This window comes from Grus americana, chromosome 7 (genome assembly GCF_028858705.1).
Source record: "Grus americana isolate bGruAme1 chromosome 7, bGruAme1.mat, whole genome shotgun sequence".
NCBI lineage: Eukaryota > Metazoa > Chordata > Aves > Gruiformes > Gruidae > Grus > Grus americana.
Window position 1 is genome coordinate 37,473,966 of NC_072858.1, and position 27,501 is coordinate 37,501,466.

The following is a 27,501-nucleotide window of genomic DNA, read 5'->3' on the forward strand; positions in this document are numbered from 1 at the left end:
ATAGCAAAATCTGTTTATGACTGGGGAGGCCTGGCCGCTCTCCTTTAGCTTTGCCATCTCATTTGCTAGGAGAGCAAATTCAGCCGGGTAACAGCCTGATTAACTCGCCCTTAATCAGGCTGACACCCACAAACAGCAGCTTAGAGAAGTGACATATGACAGCAGGGACTCCAGGGACACGGAGTCGCTGATTCAGGCGAAGCGTGCAAGGTGCTACCCATTGGGTTATTAACGATAACAAAGCACCGGGAAGAGCTGAGCACGCCGACGGGCAATGCGGTATTAACCCAACTAGTGCCACAACCTCTCGCCCAGGCGGGAAGGGAGGATGCCTGCTCGGAAGCAAAGCCGGAGCGGAGATGGGGAGCTAAGCCCAGCGCCATCCACCAAGGATGGCGCATCTCCAACTCATCGTAAAGCACTGCTTTCAACAGGGAGCCAAATTCTGGAGATGGCCAACCCCACACGGCTGCACCCCCAGCGTCTCAGGGGTCCCGGGAAGCGGGGAGCGAACAACCTGGTTGCTATTGCAGCTGGCGTTGCTGCCAGAAGAAACACGTGCCTGGCTTGGCACCGCTGCTCCTTCAGCCTGGGATCCAGGGTCACACCTCAGGCTTTGCGAATAATTCCTAAACCGGTGGGTTGTACCCTCTGGAAACCTTTCAGGGCCCCCAAAGCAGAAAAGAAGGTGGGAGAAGGATTCTTTTAAACCAAATTACTAGACGGTGAGCCAAAGCAGCGCAGGTAGGTGCAACGCAGGTCTCGCGGAGGGGCAGGGGAGCACTGCCGGAGGGGTCGCGCCCGAGCAAGCACTACGCGTACCGGGCACTTACACGCTATGCGGACGTACGCCCTGCGGCTCTTCGTGGTGCCCGCGGAGCTCCAGGCCACGCACTGGCACCAGTAATCTTCTAAGCCGAAGAGCTCCTCCACCTGCTGCCGGGAGACCTCGATCTGCACCTCCCGCACCAGCATCCCTGGAAGGGGACAGAGGGACGGCATCAGCTCGGCAGGAGCACCCGGGAGGAGGGAAACTGAGGCAGCACCCAAGAGGTGGGTGCTGGATGCACCAAGCTCGAGGACGGAGGCAGCGGGTTGGAGGCATCTCGGAGGCATCTCTGCAAATCACGGAGACTGTTCCCTCCGGAGGGTGACTTGGAGCTGAAGCCAGGGCAATGGCTCATGCAGAGGTGTCTTCTCTTTTTTTTCCCCCCTGGTGCAGCTGGGCAGGGCCAGGACCTCTTAACTGTTTCAAGAGGCATCGCCCTCCTCCACCAGCCCTCTCCCCTCGGCCACCGACATCCCCGTCCCTGCCCGGACCCCTTCCCACCCGCCGGGTTCGCAGGATGCCTCCGAGGCTTTGCTGCCGTTTAAATACAAATATAACAAGACAAATAAAAGATCTGAAGGAAATGATCCACCAATGATGGCATTTCATGCCCAATGACCCCAAAAAGGGCTACACGCCTCCCTCAACCCCCGGCTGTGGCAGGGGCGCAATGACAAAGGTGACACCACCAGACGCAGGACATGGTCCCTCTGGACCGCAGGATGCTGAGGCTCACCCGAAGCATCAACCCCTCACGGCACGGCCAAGGGCGGGAGGGACTCGGGGCTTACTTTGCCTTATTTTCAGCAATACCTGCCCTTTCTTTTTTTTTCTTTTTTTTTTGCAGTTTCTATTTATAAAAAGGCCTCAAGTTCACGGCGATACAGCGCTGCGCGCTCCCCAGCTGTAATTTTGTTAGCTCGCTCCCAGTTCTGTGAGGAGCAATTACCGTCTCTCTGCCACCTTCCTGCGGAATAGCTGACAAACGCGCATCAGGGAAATACAATTTATTTTGCCACTATTAAGGAGAGAGAGAGAAAAAAAAAAAAGACATTTGGGCCAAGCACTTTTGGAAAAATTAGGGCTTTTAGAAGGACCCGGGAGAGAGATGGCTCAAAACCTGCTCGTCTCTCTGGAAAGCCTCGGCAGGGTGGGTTGAGCAGCCCTGGGAAGGTGGGGAGCATCCTGCAAATCCCCTGCTACGTCCATAACCCCCGAAAGCAAAGCCTACCCAAAACTTGCGGCTGAGCTTCGGGCTCAGAGGAATGACTACTGAAGAAGCGTACAGGCATCCAAACACACCGACCGTCCCTGCTCGTCTGGCTGAATGATCCTCTCTGACTTGGCCTATTTTTGCTTTCTTCCGCATGAAATGTTTTGGATCAGACGCAGCCAGAGCATTACCGAGCCTGGCTCATTCAAGACACATCACCTTAAAAGTTGCTTGCATTTTTATTTTTTTTTTTCTTTTTCTTTTTTAAAGGTCCCTTCTTCCAAGCTTTTAACCAAGGATACTTAAAAAGCCACGAGCACCTAACCATGATAACTCCTCGCTTCGTGGCCAGCTCTCCCCCGTGCCCTTTGCGGCAGCTTTCCCTACGAACGGCCGGTGCTGCAAACAGACTCTTTTTTTTTATTATTATTATTTTTTGAAGCACAGCAAACCATTTTGGTTCCAGCTCCCTTTTTCTTGGGCAGATACGCCCACGCCGGCAGAGTTTTACATGCCCGGCGTCACCTCCATACCGAAGGCATTGTGATAGCAGCAAGACCATCTCTGAAGCCTGGGTGAAGGAGATGTGCGCTGTTTCCTCCCCACATTGCTCAGAAACCTTCTGCATCTGCAGACTGGGATGTGCAGAGGGAGATCCATCGCTTCATCCTTGTCCTGGCTCAACGCTCTTCCCCTAAGCATCCGCCACTGCCGCACGCGGAGCGCGTGAACCTTTGGCTCGACCCGGCACGGCCACACGTTATAAATAAATTAATAAGCCCTCGGCGAAGGCTGCTCGGTTGCTAATCAGCGCTGACTTTGCCCTAGAGCGGTGAGGGTTTCAAATCGGGCTTCCACGAGAGCTGGGAGGTGGAGATCCACCCCAAAAGAAAGAAACGGTCCTGCCGGCGCTTCCGACAGCCTTCCCGTGCATTTTTGACCACAAAAAGAGATCCTCTGGAAGAAAAACACCCCAGGAACCAAGGAAGCAGCGTTATGAGGACAGGCTCAGAAAGCTATGTGGAAAGGAGATGCTCTTCCCTTCGCAGAGCGGGTTCAGAGATGCCCCCAAGCGAGGACCGGCTCACAGCTAGCATTGGATGATGCTGAGGAGATGCTGGGGGGAAAAATAGGGACAAGAGAAGATTGTGTGAAAGTACTTGTGCTCCTCCAGGCTGGCAAAGTCTCTCCTCTAAGCCCAGCCTGCCTCTGGGTCCAACGCCGCAGCAGTTCAAAGAGTTGCCTTGGTTTAAAGCCCTCCAGAGATGAGGGATGCCGCAGGCTCGGGGATTTGCAGAGAAGGGATCTTACACGGGAAACGTGACTGTCTTCCTCCTCTCCTGACCAGGGCACAGGAACCAAAATTGGTGCAGAAAAGGCGGGAGCTGAGCTAAAGCATCCCCATTTTAGCAAATCTACCTGATTACACGATACCTCCGACCCCCAAGCCTTGGTCTCGTGCCGGGCCGTTTCAAAGCACGGGGCGAGCAGCTCTGCAGTGCCCAATCCCACGGAACGGGAGACCCCTTCGGACACCCAAACCACCTTCTTACCCCCCACTTCAGCCAGCGAGCAGCTGTCCTGTCTTCCGAGGCAGGGAAAAGCTCACCTGCCATGAAAAGGCATTTCAAACCCTACCTGCAAATGTCCTCGTTACCCATCAAATCTCTAATCCCTTTGTGAACCCGAGGGAGCTGCCGGCCTTTGCCACCCCTCGTGGCACTGACTCCTACGCGATGATTAGGCATTTTCCAGGAAAGTGTTTCTTTTTTTTTTTTTTTTTAATCAGTTTTAAAACGTGCTGCCTTTCAAATCCCGTTTTAACAACCCCGAATCCTACAAAAGGGTAAGCGTGCAAGCGCATGGCCTGCCTTCCCCGAGCCTCTACGGGGTACGGTGACCCATAGCATCATCATGCCTTCATCGATGGTCTGGAAAGGGATGGCTCCTCTGCTAAAATTCACCGCCGATATGAAACGAGAGACAAGCTGCGCACGGACCGAGGAGGTTGGAAAACACACAAAAGCGACCTCATGAGATTGCTAATCACCTGGGAACGATATAAATGAATCAAAGAGACCCGATGGGGTCTACCTGGAGGACAATCATCCCCAGCGTGGGTGTGCGATGGAAGAAAGAAACCTAGAGAGGAGCAAAGGTTGGGAAAGACTCTCGGGTGGCAGAGGGACAGCAAGTTAACCTGGAGGACCGCACGGTACAGCGAAAAAAGCAACGCAACTTAGAGCGAGAGATGTAGACGTGGGGCTACAGAGACGGGAGGAGGAAGAGGAGGAGGTCTTTTCCAGCCTCAGAACAAGCGACAAGAGAGAAAAGGACAGAGACGCCTGGAAAGAAGAGAGGGAAAGGGCAGGCAGGGGGGTGCCGGGGTGGGTTTGCTCACCGGTGACCTCGTCCAGGCTCTCCTTAGTGACGTGGTCGTTCTGGTTGACCCACTCCCCGTTGCACTTGAAGTAGATCTGGGTGGCGGGGTTGGCGCGGCAAACGAGCTCCACCGGCTTGTTCTTCACGATGTAGGCGTCCTGCGGCTCCAGCAGAAAGTGAGGGAGGGTCTCTGCCGGGGCCGAGGGGAAGGAGTCGGGCAGCACGTCGCTGTACTCCAGCCCTGCCAGGGGAGCGAGAGGGTCGGGACGTGCCGTCAGTCCCATCTCAGCGGGGACGCAACTCCTTCATCCCTCCCTCTCCTTCCCAGGACTGCCCCACGCGCAGCACCGGCGGCGGCACCAGCAGCCCTTGCGGAGGACGCTCAAAAAGCAGGAGAGGGCTGGAGGCTCCCCAAAAAGAGAAGAGCAAATCTCTGCTAGCTAGAGAGCTGCTGCTGTGGGGTGCAGCCCCCCTCCGCCCCGGGCTGCTTTCGCCTGGGTACCAGCCCCTCCGTCCGTACCCCGAGCCCTGGCTGGCCCCAAAGCCTGGGTGATCTGCCAGCACAGCCCACGGGGACCAGGCGTCTCTCTGCCCATCACGCACGAGAGCGCGCTTCCAGCCCAGCCACCTCCAGAGAACGTCACCCAGAAACGCAGTCAGGATTCTCGCCATCCCACCCCAGAAACCAGAGGATGCTCTCCATCCTCCCGCTTGTTTGCTCTCAAAGCCAAGTTTGTTGCAAAAATAACCAGAAGAAGAGGTCGCGTCTAGCTCAGGCCAGGGCAGCAAAAGTCTTAAAAACAGGGAAGCACCTCAGGGCTCACCAGGGAAATAATTCCTGAGACCGGGAGCAGCAGGAGCATCACAGTGGCTCGTGCCCAGCGCCGGCTCGAGAAGACGCTGTGAGCGACGCCGAGGAGCATCTGCAGCATCCGGCATGGGAAACCTGTTCCCAGGCATGTCACCCGTAAAGCTCAACCCCAACTACCTGACCTTCATCAGGACTGATACACCACACACACGCAACTGGGATGCTACCGCTCAACCTGTTGTTTCTGGGCACCTCACTAGCAGTCAGGTCACATCACGAGGCTTGCTTTTTTTCTTTTTTTTTTTCCTTTTTCAACACCTAAAAGAGTTATGAGCTTCTCCTCCTCCTCTCTTCTCCCAGCGAAAGCTGCGATTCTCAACTCCAGGCACTGCAGCGTGCAGGAAAACAGTAAATATCCCCAGCCCTGCGATAACAGCTCCGGAGCTGGCAAGGAAGAAAGGAGCCCACTCCCTTCGTCACCCTTGGCAAGGAGCAGCGCTGTGCGGAGAGGAGCAGAGAATCCCGAGATGGAAGGAGAAGAAGAAAAAAAAAAAAAAAAAAAAAAATCAGATGCGTCAAGAAAACAAGATGACCAAGCTGCCTCCTGAGCAAAAATCAGTGAGGGGGAAAAAAAAAAACCGCACGAGGTCAGTCGTTTAAAATCCATTTAGGAAAATTGACTTTCCATTTCCATTTAACACAGCACTAAGGGAGAGCGGTAGGACATTTGTCATAATCCATTAACTGCTCTTTTGGAAACAATGAATTAAACTCCGGGCTAATTTCTCTCTCTCCGGCTGGCTCTTCCCCACCTCTCCACTGCTGGCCATTTCCTCCCCCATCTCATTTGCAGACCTGTAATTTTCCCAGCGCCGCGCCGCAGGCAGGGGGACGGGGGCGTGAGGAGGTGCGACCCCCCCGCCAGCACCGGTCCCACGCTTCTCCCCAGCACCCGCATCAGGCCACTGGTCCTGCTCCCCTCTCCCGCTTACCTGTATCCCAGTGGCAAATACCGCTTTTTTTTTTTTCCCTTTTTTAATTTACTACTCAATTTTGCATCCACTCAGTTGTTGTTTGTTGGTGGGGTTTTATTATTATTATTACTATTATTATTATTATTATTATTATTTTTATTTAAATTGCTTCGATGCCACAAACCTAAATTCCCTGGCAAAGGGGGCTGGCAGGAGATAATCTGACTGCCAACGGAGGCAGCCAACAGAACTTCACTCACGGGCTGGTGTGAAAACCTCTCTGAAGCGATGCTCCCCGCATCCCTGCGGAAAGCCTTGGCAGCCCCGAAAGGGCGCAGGCAGCGTGCGCTGCGGAGCATCCTCCGAAAACCACCGGTGCGATGCCCGGCGGGGTGGGGGGGGTTTGCTCGCCGCCCGGGTCCCGGGGCAAGGGCGGCTCCTGGGCTTTGTTTTCCAGCTCTAAGGCCAGGCTGGCTCAGGAGGCAGGTTTGCTATTAGGAACGTAAACGCCTGAAGCCCTGCCAGCCCCTCCCAGGCACCGCCGAGGGCAGCGGCAGAGATGATAACTGCTCCAAGACATATATCATCCCCGCCTGTAACGAGGGTTTGAAGCTCCTCGTTACGTTTTTCTTCTGCCTTTTTTTTTTATTTTTTTTCCTCCCCTGAGTAATTGTATTTGTTTTCTCCCCGAGCCAGGTGTAACACCCCAGGATGCAGGCGAGGAGTCCTGCAGCCCACCCGGCACCGTCAGGGTGACGACCCAGGAGGACCTGATGTCCCCAAAGCAGGTGATTTTCACCCACGTGCCCCTGACCCAAAACCATGGGCCAGGAGAGGTCCTCCTCCAGCAGCCAACACCAAAGACGTGTCTTCTCCCACCCCGCTGCCACTTTGGCGATGCTAAACGAGACTTTAGGTCATCCGAGAGGATCTGGGAGCGGGGAGGGGATGAGTCACGGCCCAACGGGGAAGAAAATCGCAGATTTGTGACTCACCCGTGATCATCTGCAGCGGGATGGGTGATGCTCTGGGCTGCGGTGGGAGCCACCTCTGTCCCCCAGCACAGGGTTCGGGGCTGGAACACCGCCAGTGGTACTGAAAATTTGCCACTCCCCCCACCCATCGATGGGTCCCCTCAGGAGAGGGTCTGCCCAAATCCATGCTGGGGGTCTCGAGCTCAACGTTTCAGACTTCTGCTCCGGGAGGGCGCAGTGAGTTTGGGGATGAGGGTGGTGGAATAGGATGCTCTCCTGAGCCCTGGCCAGATCCAGCATCTGCTTTCGGTCACTACAAAAACCTGCTCAGTTTAAGGTTTGAACCCCAAAACCTGCAGCTTTAAAGCTAGGAGCCATCCTGGCTGCTAGGAAAGTTTAAATCCTGCAAACTCACAACAGCTGAGAGATCTTTTATTTTCGACCAAGAGACATCTGCGGCCAAAAAAAAAGTAGCTCTACCAGGAGACGGGGAAAAAAGATGAGGGGTTTTTCACGGCGGACTCGTAACCGGGGCCGTGCCGCAGAGCCCCGACCCCCCCGGCTCCCCCCCACTCGGGGATGGGAGCAAAGCAAGGGGGGGAGCTGATCTCTGCATCCAGAAACCAGCCCTGTGCGGCTGAAGAAAGGCAACTGCAGCTGGGCAGGGCGTTTGGCTCCGGCACGGGATACGGCCACCGGTATTTAAATGCGCCGGGGAAGAATTAAGGCAGAGGAACAACGAGGACGTTGGATGAGAAAAGGGAGGAGAACCATGCTGGGCACATTTATCAACCCAGCCTTTCATCCCCCCTCCTGGTGGCCGGCCACCCGCCGCATGGGAAACCTCTCGCTCTGCTGACGCTCGTTGGGGGGCACCCCAAAATATCCACGTACGGTCGGGGGGGGGTGGAAGCATGCCTGCTCGTGCCATGAGGATGAATGAGCGCTGCTCCCAGCTGTCCTGGCTATCCAGCAGCAACTAAAAAATAAAAAAAAAAAAAAAAAAAGCACCTTCTTGGTGGTGCAACACGTTCATCTCCATGTGGTCCTGCCCCCATAGGACAGGGGGGCAAGAGGCTCCGGCATGGCCAGGACGAGGTTCAGAGGATGGAGGGGCTGGGGAAAGGTTTTGGTCTGCTCCAGCATAATAACATCCATCGATAAATGGCCCTGAAAGGACGGGAGAGGGTATCCTCTGCTGGAACAACCTCCCCCTGTGATGGTCCTGAGGTTGCTCTGGCTCCTCCGGGCCAGGCAGCCAGCCTCAGGAACTAGGACGTTCATTCGCATGGTTTCAATACCAGCAAAGACCTCGTCAGCAGGAGGGTTCGCACGGGTGCTTGCAAGGAGCTGGCCATAAGCATCACCCTTGGGAACGGATGCTTTGACCCACACGCGCACGGAGGGCACTTCTGCTTTGCCCAACACCGCTCTGATCCCACCTGAGGTGACAATTTGGCCCGTCGGCTGCCGGAGCAGCACAGGCAAGAGAGACGCTTCTGCCTGCGAAGCCAGGGAAGGAGCCCTGCACAGCCAGGGTTCCCAGCGCTGCAATCAGACAAGCAATAAAACTCCCAGCAGCGACAAACTAATAAATATTTGAGAGCGCGCTACGCTGACTGCAATCATCATCTCCCTGGCAGGCGTCTACAGGGGCTTCCCATCTGCTGGCTTCCCTCCTTCCCGCTGGAGGTGGGTGCCAGCTTCCCAGCTCCCTTTTGGGGTATTTTGGGGGTTTGGGTTTGGTTTTTTTTTTTTTTTTGGAAGTCCCAGGCTGTCAGCATCCCACAGTCTCACACTACTCGGGGCAGGCGATGGGGCGCTGCGGTGCGACATGCTACGGGACGGGCTGGAGCACTGACTTCAGGACCGTATCTGTATTTGGGGAAGGAGAGGCAAGGACGGGGGCAGCTCCGGGCTCGACCCACAGGACCAAACCCTGAAACCCTGAGGATGAGCGTGGTAGGAGCGGCGAGACGGAAAAGGGAGGAGGGGAATGGGCACCGACGACTTCTTTCCCCTCCAGCCTCCCTCTCCCCCATCCCCGTCGCACGTTTTAATCCGACGGGGTTGAGCTGGATTATCCGCAGCATCTGTTCCCCAGGGGGTGGGTGACTTGCAGATGTTTGCAGCCAGTGTTTGCTACTTGGTCGAAGATCGATGACCCCAACTAACCAACCAACACCGCCAGCCTGCGCGGGGAGCAGCACCGGAGCCGGGGTCGAGCATTAACCCCCCTCCATCACCCCAAAACACACAGCACTAGGGATGACGAGCCCGGAAAGCAATTCCCTGTGCAGCAACAGCCGAGCAAACCTCCGCAGGGAAGCGTTAAAATCCTTTCTCCTGCAATTGTTATCCCTCCAAATATTTGGAAGATTACAGGAGCATTAGCGGCTGCGAAGCCCGGTGCCCATCACCCACGGCCGCGCATCCCTCCCCACTGCACTGGGCAGGCAGGAATGCGATGTACGGATTAAACCGGGACGCCCGGGTTTCTCCAGCTGGGTTTCTCCGGCTAAATCTTGGTGGCAGTGGGCACTTAACCCTTTCTGTCCCCATCGCCCCCACCCCACGCCTGTCTCGGGGCGAGTGCTATTGCACGTGAAGGCTGGAGAAGCAACGGTTAAACCCGTTCCTGCCGGCCGGGTGGGTAGAAATCCTCCCGTAGACATGAGAAAAAAGAATAAAAATAAAAATGACAGCTTATCTCCAGGACCGGAGGAGGGGAGCCGCCTGCCTTCCCAAACCCCTGGCAGGGAGGGGGATGGCTCCAGCCAGCTGAGCTGGTGGGGATGCTCCGGCCACCGGCTTGGCTTGAGGAGGTGTCTGAAAGGCTGGAGCGGGGCACTGCCCCCACCCCAAATCCTCTCCTATCACCTCCAGGGGAAACGTATGAACAGACTCATTTAGGGATTAGTGCCGTTGCTATTTAAACTCCAGCAAATTGCGATGCCAGAGCCGCGGCGTGGCTCACTCCCATGCCAGGATGCCCGCCAGACCGAGGACATCCCCACTGAACGAGCCGGAGGGACGCAGAGGCATCCCCACCCGAGAGAGGGTCATCACGTGGGATGCAGCCCTCATCCCACCGCATTTCAGTGCGTCCCGGAGCGCAGGAGAAGCCAGCATCACCGGTCCAGGGCTGCCCTGTCCCAAGGGCTTCTCATCGCAGAGTGCCCTCCGGGGATCATTTCGGGTCCAGCAGTTAAACACAGCTGAGCTTTTCCTCCCAAAAGCACTCTGAGCATCCTCTCTCCCCAAAGCACCATCCTCTCTTCGCCAAGCATCTTCTCCTCCCTGCTCTGCTCCCCGTTGCACAAATTCAGCCTCCCGCACACTGGTGCTGTCTCCCAACACGAAGCCCCATGCCCCGGGGACGGTGTCCCAAAACAAAGGTTGTCCCCGAGGATGAGTTTGGAAGATTTGAAGCCAATTGCACTGAGTAAAGCTTCCTCCCCAGCTCTCTCCTTGCACAGAGCCCGCAAAACCTCACGCCTTCGCAACCCTCCGCGTTGTTTAAAGCGGGCTGAGCCGCAAGCTGGGAAGCGCCGATGAGAGCGAGATGCAGGGCACGTAACGGGCCCTCCGCACCGCCGTCCCCAGGGCTGCCCGCACCTCCCAGCTTGCTGATGTAACCCCCCGGCCTCATTAACTCAGCGCGGCGCTCGTTAACATCTCCCTCTGCGGGAGAACCGGAGAGGATGGGATGGACCCGAGGTGCCCCCAGACCCAGCCTCAGGAGGCCAAAAACCGAGCACGGGGTAGCTGGGGAGGGCACGGAAAGGAGAAACACCAGAACTCAGCACCTCACCTCCAGCCTGGAGCAAGGTCGGGTTCCGAGGTCGAAAAGCCCCAGGGAATTGTCCAGGCATCGATGCGCTCACGGGGCGCCCGTCCCCGTGGCGTCTGACACCCCCCCAAGCACGTGCAACGGTAACTCAGCGAAGGCTGGACCACGACCCCACAGCGCTCGTCACCTTGCCACGTTCAGCCCTCGCTACCGGCAGCGCGCTGGGGTGCACAGGGGCTCCCTTCCTGCCCCCGCAAAAAGCAGAGCCCGTCGCCAGCCGGGAAAGCGCCTGCAAGCCCGGTTGCATGGGCTGAATTTGGGGGAAACACCCCACCACCCCACCACCCCACCACCCCCCAATCTGGAGCTGCGGGACTCGGGGGGCAGCACGGACAGACCGACGCGCTGCAAAGCCCCTGGTGTCCCTGTGTGCAGCACAGCAGAGCCTCTCTGTTCTGTTCTCACCCGTCACTTTAGTCATAACTAAATTTGGAAAGAACCACTTGACCTTTTTCCCAAAACATCCCTGCCTGACAAACCAGCTCATTTTCCTCCACCCATCGCCCTTTCCCGGGAGTTTTATGGTCCCTGTGCATCCCTTCCTACCGAACTTGCCCAACCCAGCCAGGAGCGAGCGCTCCGTCCCTCCGTCCCGTCGCCTCCAGCTCGTCCCGGAGCCCACCCGGCCCGGGGACAGGGGACCCCGGGGACAGCCAGACACCAGGACGGCATTTTGCGGCAGCATCCCAGACAGGTTAGCAGGTCCCCCGCCCGGCGGCAGGCAAATGTTATAATTAGAGAGCATTCCTCCCCAGCGCCGGTAATGAGGGGGTGCGCCAAGCCAGCCCTAATTACACCCTTGGAAAGGAATAAGCAGATTCCTCTCCCAGCCAAATGAAAAGCCTGCAGCCGGCCTCCCTCACCGAGCGCCTTTATTAAACCGGGACTGGATGGGGGGGTGGGGGAACCAAAAACCAACCACAAATCAGAAGGCAAAGTTTGTGCTGAGACAAGGGTGGGAAGGATGAACCAGGCAGCACCAAGGGTGTTTTTGCATGCAACGGCCTTATCAATCAAAACCTACTTCACCCAACCAAAGGAAAAAAAAAAAAAATTAAAAAAATATCATCTCTTTAGCTAAATCCCCAGGTCAGGCTTTTGCAAAGCAGCCCCAGAGGAAACCTAAAAGCAGGGTACCCTCGCACAGGGCGTCCCACCGCAGCATCCCCGCGCATCCCACGGGAGCATCCCCACAGCACCGCGAGCCACGGCGGCTAAAAGGGTCCGACCCGAATCCCCACCGCCGCCGTCCTCGGAGGAGAAACGCCCAGGCTCTGCCCGCAGCTTCCCTCGCTGGGAGTTTGGAGGGGAGAGATTTATCTTCTTGATTATGCATTATGCTGGAGTATTTATGGAGCCACTACTCTTTTGTTTATCTTTATGATTATGATAATCAAAGGCGAAGCCTCCTGAGAAGTGTAAACAGCCGAGATCCCTTACGGTACGAACCTCTTCATTTTTCATTATATAGATTTATAACACGGCACAGGCAGATTGGAGTAAATTGTTCCTTATTTCTGGTTTTAACAGAGCGGAGCTGTGAGCTTCGCGAATCCCTGTAAATACCCACGGAAAGGAGAACAAATTAAAAAAGGGAAAAAAAAAAAAAAAAGAAAGAAAGGAAAAAAAATGAGGAGGAATTATGTAGCAAATCCCCGTTACACTCTATTGTGCTCGCTTCTTTTGTGCTGTTTTATACATTTCCTTCAGGGAAGCAGTTATGTTTGAAAACTATCTCCAAATTTCATCTAGCGCTGGCTCTTGTTATGGGCACGGACACTTTTCTTTGTGCTATTTTAATTCCATTGTCGCGGTACTCTTGTGTAGTTTGTTCTGTTTACTGAGCTACAACATTACTTTTAATGGATATAATAATTATATGAACTTTTATTTATTTGCTTTGGCTCATAAAAGAAAAAAGCCAGCAGCGGATAATGCGGTAATATGTTGTTTATTCACATGTACAGCGTGTACTGTGTTTCTGTTGTGAAAAGAATAATAATTTTAACAAGAAAAGAGAGAAGGGAAAAAAATAACATGGAACAAACGGGGACTTGTTGCCCCGGTTAACACTAGAAAGTCCAAGGAATTATTAATTATCATTCAAACTAGAATAAATCGAGTGCAAGATGCAACCTCTCCCTGGGGGGCGGAGAAAAAAAAAAAAAAGGGTCTCCTTTTCAAATGAGCAATGCAGTTTTAAAATGCTAACTCCGTGAGAAAAAGTTCTTGTTTTTGCAGACAGAAAGCAATTTCCCCTTGCCCAAATCACATACATATTTAAAAATGTAAATTCCCCAGCATTCCCCTTGAGAGTGCAATTTCCAGGTGGCTGTTTTGCAATGGTATGGGGTTTGGGTTTTTTTTCCTCCCCCCCTCTCAGTGTGCAAATCCAGAGGCGACCGCCTTGGCTTTGGGCACGAAAAGCAACTTTAAACCGGCGACAAGCGGGGCTGCGAACCGCCCGGTGCTCCTCGGGAAGAGCAGGATGCTCCGCTGCCCATCCCAGCACCATCCCAGCTCCAAGCATCCTTCCCTGGAGAGGCAGCAGGTTTCACCCTCTGAGCACCCAGGTGCCAAACATCGAGGGGGGACAACGTGGCCGCGTCCCCTAAAAGAGCCTCACAAGGTTTGGTGGTCCTGGGGGGCACTTCTGTGCCAAAATCCAGGGGAGGAGGGTCGCGCGTGTCCCCAGCGAAGCCGACGCGGGGAAGCGAGGGATGGCGTCAGCCCAACAAGGTGAAGCAAAAAAGTTTAGGCAGCTGGTTGCAAAGAAAGGAAAAGCAGTGCAAAAAGAGAAAGCTGCTTCCCCCCCCCCCCCCCCATCGCTTTTGTCATTTTCTCACCCACTCTCTCCTCCCTAGCAGCTCCCGCAAGCCCCGGGAAGCCAAAGCTGGAAGGATGCTCCCCGCCGCCTCCACCCAGCCTCTCCGCAGGCCCCTCGCCAGACGCTGCCCTACTTTCCCCGACGCTTTTCCCACTTTTCTCCCGCAGCTCGCTCGGCGGCAGGCATGGGCCGGGAGCATCACCCGCTCCCCGGTACCCGCAGCACCCCGCTCCCCGTGCCAGGGCTCCCACCGCCAGACCCACCGGCCGGGGTCATCTCCCACCCCGTGGCGCATTCAAATTCTATAGAGGAAGGTGCTCGGTACAACCCTGCACTGATTATTTTTTTTTTTTAATCATTTTAATCATTGCATGATTTTTTAGTCATTAAAAAACCCAATAAAACTGCCAGTAAACAAACACCAAAAAAAGGTCCATTCGATGCCCCAAATTCCCCATTAATTCAACTGGGGGAGGAACATCACAAGAGCGGCTGATTAAGGTCCCTTTATTAAACAGTCTTTAAAGTCGCCCTTAATCTTTCAGATTTGTTGCTACAATCAAAAAGAACCCCAACAAACCCCAACCGCCACAAATGAAGGCTGGAAATATTTTGCTTTTCATTGTCCTTTCTCTGTCTTTTTCTTCCGTTCTCATTTTACCGCGACGGTACGGGACAAACAGAAGGAAAAAAAAAAAAAGGAGGGGGAGAACAGGGATAGAAAAAGATTTAAGAAAAAAATATTAAATAATCCCTTCTGATGTTGAATATCAATTATTAAGACTTTTCTCTCCCCCCCTCTTTCAGCAGTATCCCTATTAAAGAATAAAAACCCCCAAACAATCAGCGAGACGAGCTTAGAGGACAAGGCTTTCCCATCCCCTCGCCTCCGTTATACTTTAACCCCCGCAGCCACAGGCAGGTACCCGGGACCAGAGCTCGGCTCTCCCATCGCAGCACAGAGAGAGGTCTCCGGCCCGTTGCAGAAGGATTTTAGCAATGACCTTGATTAGTTTTGTTCCTTTCTGTCTAAACCCTGAAGCCAGCTGGGGTCCCAGCACTTCGCACCTGCTTTGACAGAGAGCAAAAAACTGAGATTGTTTTTTTGGTAGGTGCCTATTGTTGGTGCCTGCCTTCACCTGGCAGCGCTGCCCCCCTGCCCGTACCGGGAGCGGGGGGGTGGAGAAACAACCTGTGCTCCAGCGGAAGGAAACCCCTACAAAAACCAAAGCCGTTTCCCTCCCGCTCCCGTCCCCGTCCCCAGCAAGGTGGGAAGCCTTCGGGAGCTTCCTAACGTTGTTTGGCACCTTCCTCCCCTCCCGCACTCCCTGGCATTTAAACACCACGGGACCCCGAGCCGCCGCAGCCGGTTTCTTCCTTTCTCACCGCCGGGAATTTCCACCTTTTCTTCTCCGGACACAGCCCGTGTTCCTGCAGCGTCAAGTTTCTCTTTCCTCCCTTTGTCCTCTGTCACATGCGCTCCAGCTCTGCCCCACGGACCAAACCCCGACTCCCGGGTGGGCCAGCATCCCCACGAGCATCCTGCCCTTCTCAGCACGGGTACCGCTCCGCGCCGGAGGTGCCACGGCTGGAAAGGCTCTGGCTTTGGGGGTCCGTCCCACCCCACACGGCAACATCCCCGCTGACGCTGCGACCGGGATGGTCCTGCGCATAGAGGTACACCGACACGCAAGTCACGCTCCCTCCCGTGTCTTCCCTTCCCTTCTCGCTTGGTGCTACAGGACCCCGAACTATTGATAAGAATTGCCCTAAAAAATTAGGACGCTTTGCTAGCAAGGCACAACGCTAACAAATTAAATGCAGTTTGGAATGCTGAATCCAGACGCTTTACGGTGACAAACGTGCCAGCTTCAAAACTGGAGCGTAGAGAGGATGGATGCAGGACACCCAAGCCTTAGCAGGGCTAGCAGTGAAAGGGAGCTCTTGCGGGGCTCGGGGGCATCACCGAGGCACGTGCAGCAACGGAGAGGGACCAGAAGCCATCCAGCAAGGGCTCCAGAGAGCAGGGGCAACGGATCACACATACCGAGCATCAAGTGCACGGCACAGGGAAAAAGGAGGAAAAAAGCACCTTGTCCCCCAGCGGCTGCATTTCCATAAGTGATTTGCACTAATTGCTTTAAATACGGCCATGCTGCGGGTAATCAGAGTCATTAAGTGACCTCTGCTCGGGGAGGGCAGGCAGGGCCGGTGCCGGGGCCAGCATCCCCCCGAGCGGGGCACGCTCCCGCATCCCCGCCGTGCCCCAGCGACGGAGTTTGGCTCCAATTTGCTCTTCCCTGGGGTCCAATCAGTTAACGGCCTCCCTCCTGCCCTGCCCAGCGCGGGGACTCGACACGCTGCCCGACACCCCGTGCCGCCGCAGCGGGGACGGATCCTGACGACACCCGCCTGCACCGGCAACGCCACGGCACCGCGAGTCAGCCACCGCGGTTGCCAGCGAGCCCGGGGCTGGTGGTGATCAGGTTGGATATACAAACCACCCAAAAACCCCTAAATCCCTCCAAAATTGTATTTCTGGATGCAGAAAATTAGCTATCGCCGTGTCCCCGCGCTGGCGCAGGGCACCAGGAGGGAAGAGCCAGCTGTCACCACCCAGGGGACGCGCTGGCCTTTGAGGCTCAGCCCGGACCCGCAGCGCCCAGGGATGGCTTCAGCCTGCAAGCCGAGGGGCTTTTAGCCTCAGAATGCCCCAAATTCACCCTGCCCTCGCTGATCATAAAATACAGACCCGCACGGGGATACAGCTCTTCCGGTTGAACTTAAAACCAGGGTTTAGTCTCAAGCCTAGCGCTCAGTATAAGCTAGAACCTGCCAAGGACGGTGTTGCTTGCAGCCAGAGGCAGAAAGGGATATTTAGGCGTGCTCCGTAGAGCGTAGGAATTACTGATCTCTTGGCTAAGCACGGCTCAAACTGCAAAAAAAAAAAAAAAAAAAAAAAAAAAAAAATTGCATGAAAACCCCAAGCAACCCACTCCCGAGGAGGTGGGGTTGCATTTGCCACCCGCAAACGCGCGGGAGCGTGCCAGGCTCCCCTCCCGTACGCTCGAAATAAAGGCTGGGAGGTGTAAAGAAGCGGCTGTGCTTCCAGGAAAATGCACTGCAGCACGGCTTCTGCCCGTCCGCGGGGACCCATTACGCTAACGGTGTGTCCATTCAGCCTGAGATATAAATTACTAATGTAAATTAATGGATAATTGAAGCCCTTTAGTCCTAAATATTTAAATTATTTAACAGGCAATTAAGAGAGAAGGAGAAAGGAAAGAGGAAAAGGGGCCTTAACCCCAACGGGGAGAAAAAAATAATAATAAATGAAGTGAGAGGAGACCAGAAAGAGCCAAACATACACATTTTAAAGGATGCTGCCAGCTTCACTTCATTTGCCCGCGTGTTTGAGCCCGGCGGGTGTTACGGCGGCTGCCCCGAGACCCGGGGGGACGGGCAGGGGAGCACCCGCCGAAGGAGCCCGCCGAGCAGCGGCACCGGTTCTGCTCCGGGTCCCGTCCAGGAGGGGAAAGCTCCATGGCTGCACTTGTAACAGCTCTTGGTTACGGCCACTGCCGGGACTTCCTGACGGGCCAGAACACACCATACTTTTAGGTAAATTCTTTTTCCTCCTCCCTTCCCCTAAGCCGACAGCATTCCCGTATATAACACTTTTTGATTTTTTTTTTCTTTTTTAACCCCTGCATTCACCTGATCAAGTACAAACACCTCTAATCTTTTTTTTCTTTTAAAAGTGGTCTACGTGGCTGTTTTCGCTCTCTCTGCATCCCCCCTCCACGCCTCTCCAAACATCCTGAGCAAGGCGAAGTGCTGCCACGAGAGCAACCCATCAGGATCCCATCAGTGCAATGAGTTTCCCATCCTCAGACGTACAGGAGAACCCTTCTAATAGCACAGCCCACAGCAAGGAGCAGGTCAGGACCAAGAAATACGGTGCTTCCTCCTCCAAAGCAGCCGGGGATATTCCCACCGCTCCTCTGAGCGCTGGAGGAGGTCATAAGGAAAAATGTCCAGCAGCCCATTGAGAAAAGACGTCATGGGGGGGGGGGGGGGGGGGGGGGAGGCATTTTAACAAAAGCAGCGTGTGAGTTTGTGCGTGCCCGGGGACGACACCGAGGGCAAGGAGAGGGATCAAGACAATAGTGAATAGACTTCAGATTATATCCTGAACTCGCAGCCTCATGGGAACGGGGTTATAAAAACCCTTTTTATTTTGTTTGTAGTCCAAAACAAACAAGTACATAAAAAGCTAAATGTGGAGGAGCCAGACAGGAAGTGAGTAACATCTGGGAAACATCTGGACCCGGCCGTCCTGCAAGCCCGGCCCTCAGCACCGCTCCGGGTACCTGCTCCCGCAGTTCCAAACCAGCGGAGGTACCCAAACCCCCTTCCCCTGCCCCCCAAAAGGACGCTCCTTGGGGAAACCCGCGCCCATCACTCAGCTCGCCTCATCTGCAGAGCAACTCCTGAGCTTCCCCTCCCTCTCCGCGCTGGGTGAAAGGAGTAAACCCCACGGGGGAAGCGCCCAGCAACGCGTGGGCATCTCAGCCTCTGCCAGAGGGAGGAACGCCCCAGGGAGACGTCCCCAGGGAGCAGGGCATCGACTTTGAGCATCGCAGGACACCCCGAGCACCGCAGTCCGGGGATCCGAGCACCGCAGGAGGCCCCCGGGCGGGGTTCCGAGCGTTGAAGGATGTCCTGAGCATTGCAGGACACCCCGGCACAGGGCTCTGGGCACCGCGGGACGGAGGCAGGCTGGCCAGCTGGCACCGGGGCACGCTTTCCCAGCCCCGAGACATGCCCCACATCCTTCGCCCCGCGGGAGAGAGGAGGTCCTGCTCAGCACACGCAAGGGCTGGAAGGATTTTTCTTCTTTCCGTTTCTCACCTCCTGCTCTCACTCCTCCAAAATCCCCGCGGAAAGAGCCGCCCGGCACGGCACCCCACCCCACGCACGGACCCGGGAAGCGCGGGGAGGTTGCAGGGCCTGACGCTCGGGCTAGCTCCAGCCTGGCTGCGTGGGAGGAAAGCCGGCTCAACGAGCCCACAGCCAAGGCCCCGCGCGCAGGGGAATTCCCCCGTGGCTGCCGGCCCAAGCTGCCGTCCCACGTCTTCCCTCTCCACCCGCCCAGAGCAGATGGGGTGCTCCGGGGGCGAGAAAAGAGGGGGGCACGGGGATGCAAGCAACCCCGCTCAGCTCTTAGAGGAGGAGGGAGTTTCACTGAAAGAGCAGCGATGCTCAGGGCTGGTCTGGATCACGGCAGGAGTCACTTCTCTGATCTCCACGCACCCCCAGCTGCATTTGCAGCCGGGAAAGGCAACCACCACGCTCTGCTCCACTGGTATACCGGCTGCGTCGGGGCACGGGGCGAAGCACCAAACTTCTGACAAACCAGCTTCGCTCGGCTCCTCGGAGCAAACCAGCCGCTCCTTGCACAGGACGGGACCCCCCCAGCTCACCAGACAAAACCAAAGCAAACCTCAGCCCCCCCTAAAACACCTCCTGCGCAGGCAGAGATGTACTTTCCACTTGCTCTGGCAGAGCCTGGGATTAGCATCTCGCGTTTTCCAGCGGGGAGGATTAAAGCCGGTCCGGCGCTGGACCACACGCCGGCGAGGAAGCGGCAGCCAGCTGCGCGGCATCTGGTGCCCGCTGCTCGTTTCTCACCGCGCACGTGTGGGCAGCGACACATAGGGCGGTTGAGAGCCAACGACGATAGCGGCGGTGGCTCTGGCATCCCACGAGAGCAGAAAGGACAAGGACATTTCTTTTGGGGGTGTTTTGCACCCGTGCTGGCAGCCTGCCTGAATTTGGAGCGTCTCCCCTTGGAGAGCCAAGGCAAGGTGCAGGAGGACTTGGGGAGTGAAAGGGAGACATCAGGGATGAGAACGGGGACGTCGGAGAGGAGACCAGGGAAAGAACCGAGGCACTCGGAAGGAATTCTCCAGCAGGCTGGCAAGGTTAAAAAAAGCAAAACCACCGGGACATCGGAGGATACAGAAACCTAGTTAAAGAAGCCTAACCCAGAACACGCCACTAGCAAAAAGCGTCCGCTGTGACGGAGACGTCGGATGCTGCGAGCCCAAGCCCGTGTCGCCGCACGCCCTGCGGCAAAGGGCACAACTCCCGCAGCCCGAGCGCCAGGCACCCCCAGCCACCGCGGCAGCAAGGGTGCCGCGAACGCCCGGTCCTCTTTGGTTCCTTGATTTCCCATCATCTTTGCACCAGCTGATGCCCACCTGTAGCCTTTTTTTTTTTTTTGTGTGTGTGTGTGTGTGCATGCGATTACTTGTCATCTTTAAAAACAGCTAAATTAAAAGGCTGCAGCAGCGAGCAGCTGCCCAGATGAGCCGGACCCCATTGCAAGAGGCGGTGAGAGCACCGAACCAGTCCCCGGGGTGCAACGCTGCAGCTAAATTTGGCGCGGGGAGCTGGCAGAGCGGCTCCTGGAGATGTCTGAACGCATCCCAGCCATCGGGCGAGGAGGGCCACGCACAGGAACCCACCGGAGCCGAGCAGCCCGTTCCCACCGTCCCTCGCACACGCCGCTTCCCTGCTTTTTCTTTAAAATTCCCAGCCTAAATAAGGCTTTGGGGAGGAAATTAATGAAAAGCAAAGCTGATTACAAAGAACAATACAATGACTCAATCTGTTTCTTTTACCTCAATTGTATAAAGCTTTTTACATTTATAAAGGTTTCTCTCAATACACAATGAAATGCCCTCCCGAGGGAAGCGGTAATGGCCCCGGAGACTTCTGAGCAAGACTGGACAAACCACCACCGAAACAATCCCTAAGGAAGAGCCAGATGATCTAACAGGTCTTTTGCATCTTTAATTTCTCACCCTTTTCTTTCTCCTCCCGTTTCAGGCACGGTTTTTTTAGCTGCTGCTAATTAGATGTTAATGCGAGAGCGGCTGCATTTTCAGCACATGGTGTAACCAAGAGAGAAAAATATTGGGGCCCTAAATGACAAACAGATCACAGGGATGGGCCTCCTCGTTCTCAGCGGGGAAAATCTCTCTCTCTGGAAGAAAAACAGACCATAAAACATCGATAATCCTTTCCGCACCAGGACGCACTGCTGCTGCACCCACCGGTAGCTGCCTGATGCCCACGGGTCACAGCGGCGCCTGCTTCCAGATCTCCTCCTCCTCCGTCCCTTCGTTGGGGCACAAGAAAGTTCTCCAAGGTTGTTTTTTCTAGTTGTAAATGATGGAAAAAACCCCACCAGAACAACAGACGTTCCATAACAACCTATGTTACGGAAAGCACCAGACCAACCAACCCTCCTGGCTGCTCCTTTGTAGACCATCTCCCAGAAGAAGGCAACAGGACGCTCTTCACTACGACCACCACCACCACCTCCTCCTTTCTGCTGTTTGCTGGGCTGTTTATTTGAATGGTCTCTAACACCCACCTCAGCAAGTCGCAAGGAACCGAGCCGAGCTGTTTGCAATAAAATCAATGAGGAGACGCAGAAGCAGGAGTCTGTGCCCTTGCCTGTGGCGCCTACCCCACCGCAGGAAAGTCAGTGAGGGCCACCGCTCGTCACGGCCAACGCGACTGTAAACCCAACCGCGCTCGGAGATGGCTTGGCCACGATGCTCTCCCTTTCACCCTACTCCCAGCTCACCATTATCACAAGTGTTAGACTAATTTTGAACATTTTATTGTCTTTTATCATCCTACCAGAAGCTTTATAAGAGAAGCCAACGCTCCAACCCTGACTCCGCACCCACGCCCCGGCAGATAGAGCCTACGCAGAGGTTGTGCTTCACTTTGGCTCTGCTGGAGCACCACCGTACCTAGAGGTGGTACCCCAAGGTCCGCAGGGAGGACCAAGGTCAAGAACAGATGGAGAAACTCAAGTTTGTGGTGATGGGATGTTATACGTCCCTCGTTAGTGGGGTTAGGGTCCCCCCATCAGCTCCTGGTGTCCCTAGGGGCAGTGACCTCCCTCCAGCCCCGGGAGCGGGGGGACGGGACCCGATGCCTACGCCCCAGCCGAGACAGGAACGAAAGCCAGAACCAAAGCCGCTGCTAAGAGACGCGTTTACGACCTTCCAAGAGGGAGCCCGCTGACAGCTTAACGAGCTTTTTGTTTTTCAAGTAGTGGTTTTATATTTACGACCTGAAAGGGAAAGATGCAAGTAGGCAGACAATCATGGGGCTATCTGCTCCTTCTCCTCCTGACCCACTGCCGTCCAACCCACATCCAAGCCGTTCCAGGAAGCCATAAAAAACGATTGCATTTCAGCTTTTTCCCCCCTCCTTTTTTCTCTCTCCCTGCTAAAAACAAAAAGCACCTTTTTTTTTTTTTTTTTTGGTGATGGTCATCATTTCTTTTTAATGTTCACCCCAAGGAAGAGCATCAAATATTAATGCAGGAAGCATCAGAGAGATCACACCGGAAACCAGAGGCCCCAGATGTTGTGGAGCATCCCAGTGGATGCGAGATCCCACCAGTTCATCTCCAAGGCCTGGCTCTTTAATGCCTGGGAAGGAAGGAAGGAGGAGGCCAGAAGCTGGGCTTTACGAGAGAGATGACATTCCTGGGATATCAGCTCAGAATTGCACTCGGAAGAAGAAAAAAAAAAATTAAGAAAAAAGCCTCACAAAACCCACCCCCCCTCCCTGGGGTGCTGCACTGTTATTTATAAGCTTAATAGTGAAAAGAGAGGGCAAAACTCCCCGGTTTGGGTTTTCCCCCGCCCTGGATCTCAGCACTAAGGCAGGAGAGAAATGCCTTTGGGCTGCAAGAGCATTCCAGCCACCAGCAGGAAGATAAGCCTCTTCCTTCGCCTCCAGATTCCTGGGCAGAGAGGAGACACGTGGGGTTTAATTGCACACAGAGATGCCACAGCCGGGACACAAGCACGATAAGAGCTTTTGTCCGGCTGCGGGTTCAACCCGACCGATAAAGACCCTGCCCTACAGCTCTTAAAACTTAGAGGGCACCTTGGCCAAGCCCGGCTTGACGAGTTGGTTGGGGGACGTGCAAGGCCGAGACGCGCAATGCAAGGGACTGGTGGGGGACGTGCAAGGCCGAGACGCGCAATGCGACATCCGGTAGGAGAAGCGTGCGACACGTCCATGCCCCGTGCAACACAGTGCTTGCCGCACCGTTGCGCGTGATGCCGGACACGCGCGTCCGCCCTTCCAGGGGAGGAGAGCACCATTGCGTGCTTGGTGGCGGCACCCTTGTGCCGAAACCTCGGGCGGCTGTGGATGGGAGGCGAAATGCTGTGCCGGGAGTCAATCTGTTGTTGAGCAAATGCAGAAGGCGACAAACCAAGCTGCTGAGCTTGGGACAACCTCTCCTTCATCCCCCTCCATCCCCGCGCGAGCCCTCTTTGGCAGCCGTGAGGCCCCAGGTGCGCATGTAAAAAAAAAAACAAATAGGAAAAAAAAAAGAAAATACCCTTTCAAATGGGATGACCAATTTCCTAAGTGCAGCGGTGAGGTTAGGCGAGGTGCCGGGGGCTGCGGGGTGGGGAGCAGAGCGGGGGGAGCAGCGTGGCAGGGCTGGGGGCAGCCCCCACTCCTCCCGTTCCCCTTCCCTCTTTCTCTGCTGCCCGGGGCTCTGCCCCGGCGCCTGCTGATAATCAGGGAGCACATTTGAAACCCCGGCGCCAGACAGGATCCTTATCTCCTCCCGGAGAGGAATGTGGGATGGAGGCAGCCCCTGCAACGGCTCCAGGAGAGGAGGGCGGGGGGGAAGAAACCCCCTTCACCATGTCCCCTGCACGCAATTAAGAAACATGGGAAAGGGGACCCCACGGGTGGGTGCCCACGTCTGCTTGCACGGAGCCACGTTTCAGCGGAGATGCCAGCGCCGGCTCCCAGGGCGGCCGGAGGGGTCGGAAGCACCCAGTGCCTTGCGCAAGGGCTGTGTAATTATCCTGGGGATAATTGCACTGCTTAATTTCCCCATAAAGTCAAGGCCTGGGTAGGCTGGCTCCAGAGAAAACAAAAAAAAAAAAAAAAAAAAAGGCAAGCAAGAAGCCAGGGCCAGGCTGATCCCACTGGGAAAAGCCCAGGGCATGTGCCCGGGGGATGCGGGATGCCGGGCTGGGAGAGCCGCCTTGGCAGGCACCTCTCCCTCCCCTCCCACCCAAAAAGATGGAGGGCGAGGGCTGTGAGCCATCCCAAAAAAAAGCTCAAGACCTTCAGGGTTCTGCTCTTGGACCCTCCAAGACAGAGTCAGCCTTTAGGGTGGGAGGGAGAGGAGGGCTGCCCCCCCCCCGAGCCTTCCTCCCCAGCGAGGAGGGCAACGGGCTCCGCTCAGACCCTGGCTCTGGAGCTGCCCAAGGGCTGATCTCCATCACCGACAGGACCAACAGGAACTTCCAGCAGCCTAATAACAGCGAGGGGGGAAGGAGAGGAGGCAAAAGCCAAGCTGGGGGCTTTGCTCCTGCCAGGCACTCCCCTCAGCCCCCTCCGGGTACCAGGCTGGATGCTCCAACACCCCCCAAAAAAAAAAAAAATAGCTTCAAGTTGTTATTTTTGCAATTAGGAAGCCAGACCTTTCCCCACAGTGGCTGGAAAGCACGACGCGGTGAATGTGTAGTCGCTTCGTGGTGCCCTGGGTACACGGCTGCTGCGGACAGCCGAGTCCCGGCATCCCTCAACCTCAGCCCTGCCAGGGGTTTCATGGGCATCCACCCAAGGAGGACTCTGTTGATGCCATCAGAGCCCCAAGGAATTTGCATCCAATTAAATGGATATTTAAAAAAAATAATAAGACGCTAATGAAGTGTAGAAGCTGCCGACACCAGCCATATGCCTCAAGTATGCACGGTACAGTTGGTGTCTAGGTAATGCAACTGCAGGTATCAGCTCGCCTAATTAGCTACCAGAAGAAAGTCTAATTTAAAACAAAGCTCTTATTTTATTTATTTGCTGACAGTAGCAGAGCAATTCCCTCCAGCATGTTGTGAAAGCAAACACACTGTCCTCAAAATAAACTGCCATGGGCTTTTTAATTTTAGCCTTCAACAAGTGTTCCCTGTTAGTCTTGGGGAAGGAGGAAGAGAAAAAAAAAAAAAAACCAACCCAAACTCCGGGGAGCACCAACCTGCAGCTCCCGTTAGCATTACAGAGGGCTTGCAAAGACGGCTTCCCACTTGTCACCTCCCTGCCGTAGCAAAAAGCAAGCACGCACACCATCGGAGCTTCTCCGCTGCACTGGGGAAGGCAGGGAAACCGCCTTTAATAAAACTTTAATAAAATCCGTAAGAAAACGCGTGTCTGCGCGCGCGTCCCCATTGCGCTGTCACGGTTTGGGGTGATGGAAGGAGCTCCAGGCATCCTCGCTGCTGTCGCCCTGCAGATGCCCACGAGACGGGGCTGCCGCTTGCCAGAGGCGCAGGCTGGCATCGGGCCCCAGAGCGCTCTTGCGAGGTGTAGGTCACCCACCCAAACCAAAGAGACTCCCGGGGGTCCCCGTCCCTTCCCCACCTTTGCTTTAAGATGCAACCGGAGGCAAACGTGGCAGCACGGGGAGAAGAGAAATCCTAGAAGCAGGGAGAAAGTACCGGGCCACTGCGATTTTATTTAGTATCTTTATTTATTGAAGTGCTTTAAATAGATATGGATTGACTCTCTCAGCTCTGGCTATTACGGCTTGAAAGGGGAGCTGCAGGCTCTTTGATTAACACACACGAGGCTGCTTCCATAGATGCTCAGCATCCCGCGCCGCACGGTACCTCCTCCTGCCTACCAAACTGCAACGGGCACCCCTGTACCGCCCTCCCCGGAGGGGCAGGAGGGTGCCACAATCCCCCACCGCGTACGGTATAGCTCGAGTGCCATGGTTTTGGGCAGGGGTTGCCCCAGAAGTGCCACATCCTCACTCTGCCTGGGCAAAGCTGCCCCAGATGCCCACTTTGACACCATTTTAAACCATAAATCCGTCCGGCCACCCAGACCCATCCCAATGGGTGGTCGAGACATTCATTCATCACTGAGCAAACGACCCACTGACCCGCATGGAGCAGGTCCTGGGGAGGTTCTCCTCAATCCCAACACTGCAGCTGCATCCCACCGGCACGAGCCAGGAGCAGGGTGGGAAGAGGAGCGGCAAGATGCCAGCTTGGGGAGAAACCCTTTTCTTCTGGGCATTGCACTTCCCCTCTCGCAGCCGTCAGAGGATGGTCAGTGCCAAGCGCCATCACAAGGGATGCTTCAGCATCTCTCCTCTTGCAAAATCCAGTGTCCTGGTGCCTCCACTGCTCCCCCTTTTACACCATCCACATAAAACCATCACGCCTCTCCACCACCACCCTCAAATCATCTCCACATCCAAGATCGGGCCACCAGCTCCACAGCTCACCAAGACAAACCCTTCATCCTTCCCCTGCCACCTTCATACGGTCCAAGCTCATCCGACTAATTGGACATTTATTCCTTCCTAGCAGCACGTCCTGCCACCCATTTATGAATTTATGGAAGTGGGGAGAGGCATCACAAGCCTTTACGGACCACGCTGGCTAGGACATGCATTTTTCTTTCCAGTGATGAAAGTAATCCCGTTCAGTTAAGAAGTAAAAAAAAAAAATAAAAAAAATCGCACTATTCTTAGGCAGCTGGGAAAGAGGAGGAAAATCTATTGCAGCGACCCTGAACAGGTGCTCCCCCAGGGCTTCGAGGCAGAAAACTTATCAGACACCACATTGACAACATATTCAGGCTAAACCATAACTCTTCAGCACATAAAAGGTATTCCTAGCTGCAAACCGAACAGGAAGGAGGAAAATCAGGTGAAAAAAGCAGAGGCCAAAGGCCTGGGGAGAGAGGGAGGGTGGCAGGAGGTCTGGGGCTCACCTGTGGGACGGGCTAACACGCTCCCAGGGGGTAAGCAGGAGGGTGCTGATGCTGGGCACCCACCTCCCGCCACAAAGACATCCAGAGAAAGTTTGTCTTCTGCGTGTTTGGGGGGGGGGGGGGGGAGGGGGAGGCACGACGACACTAAAAAAAAAAAAAAAATCAGCATCCGTACCACCATCAGGCTGGTGAAAGATTTCTCCCCCCAGGACAGCATCCTCAATCATCCCCAACAACGTGTTTGCTCCTTATGGCCCCGCTTGCCCCCCGCTATAGCCACGTCCCAATACCCATCCTACACCCCCTTGCCCCCCGCTATAGCCACGTCCCAATACCCATCCTACACCCCCTTGCCCCCCGCTATAGCCACGTCCCAATACCCATCCTACACCCCCTTGCCCCCCGCTATAGCCACGTCCCAATACCCATCCTACACCCCCTTGCCCCCCGCTATAGCCACGTCCCAATACCCATCCTACACCCCCTTGCCCCCCGCTATAGCCACGTCCCAATACCCATCCTACACCCCCTTGCCCCCCGCTATAGCCACGTCCCAATACCCATCCTACACCCCCTTGCCCCCCGCTATAGCCACATCCCAATACCCATCCTACACCCCCTTGCCCCCCTCCTTCTCCGTAACTCCAAACCAACTCTTTGTCCCGGGCACAAAGAGCCACGAAGCCTCCGCTGCAGGTTACTCTCCGCACCAGTTTCGCCACCGCAAGGAGCTGGATTTCCCATCCCAAAGCAAGCCAGCTGGGATTTGTAGCTGATTTTTTA

The 27,501-nt window shown here is 55.4% G+C and overlaps 1 protein-coding gene across 2 annotated transcripts in view; it reads right to left on the bottom strand.

Moving 5' to 3' along the window:
• Positions 1–27,501, bottom strand: part of UNC5B (unc-5 netrin receptor B) — a 54,726-nt gene that overhangs the window by 12,518 nt on the left and 14,707 nt on the right. For both annotated transcript variants that reach the window (XM_054832425.1, XM_054832427.1), the window contains exons 2-3: positions 4,444–4,665; positions 834–977 (exon numbers count right to left, since the gene is read on the bottom strand). In XM_054832425.1, the coding sequence (XP_054688400.1) occupies positions 834–977; positions 4,444–4,665 (366 nt within the window). The remainder of the gene's footprint in view (positions 1–833; positions 978–4,443; positions 4,666–27,501) is intronic.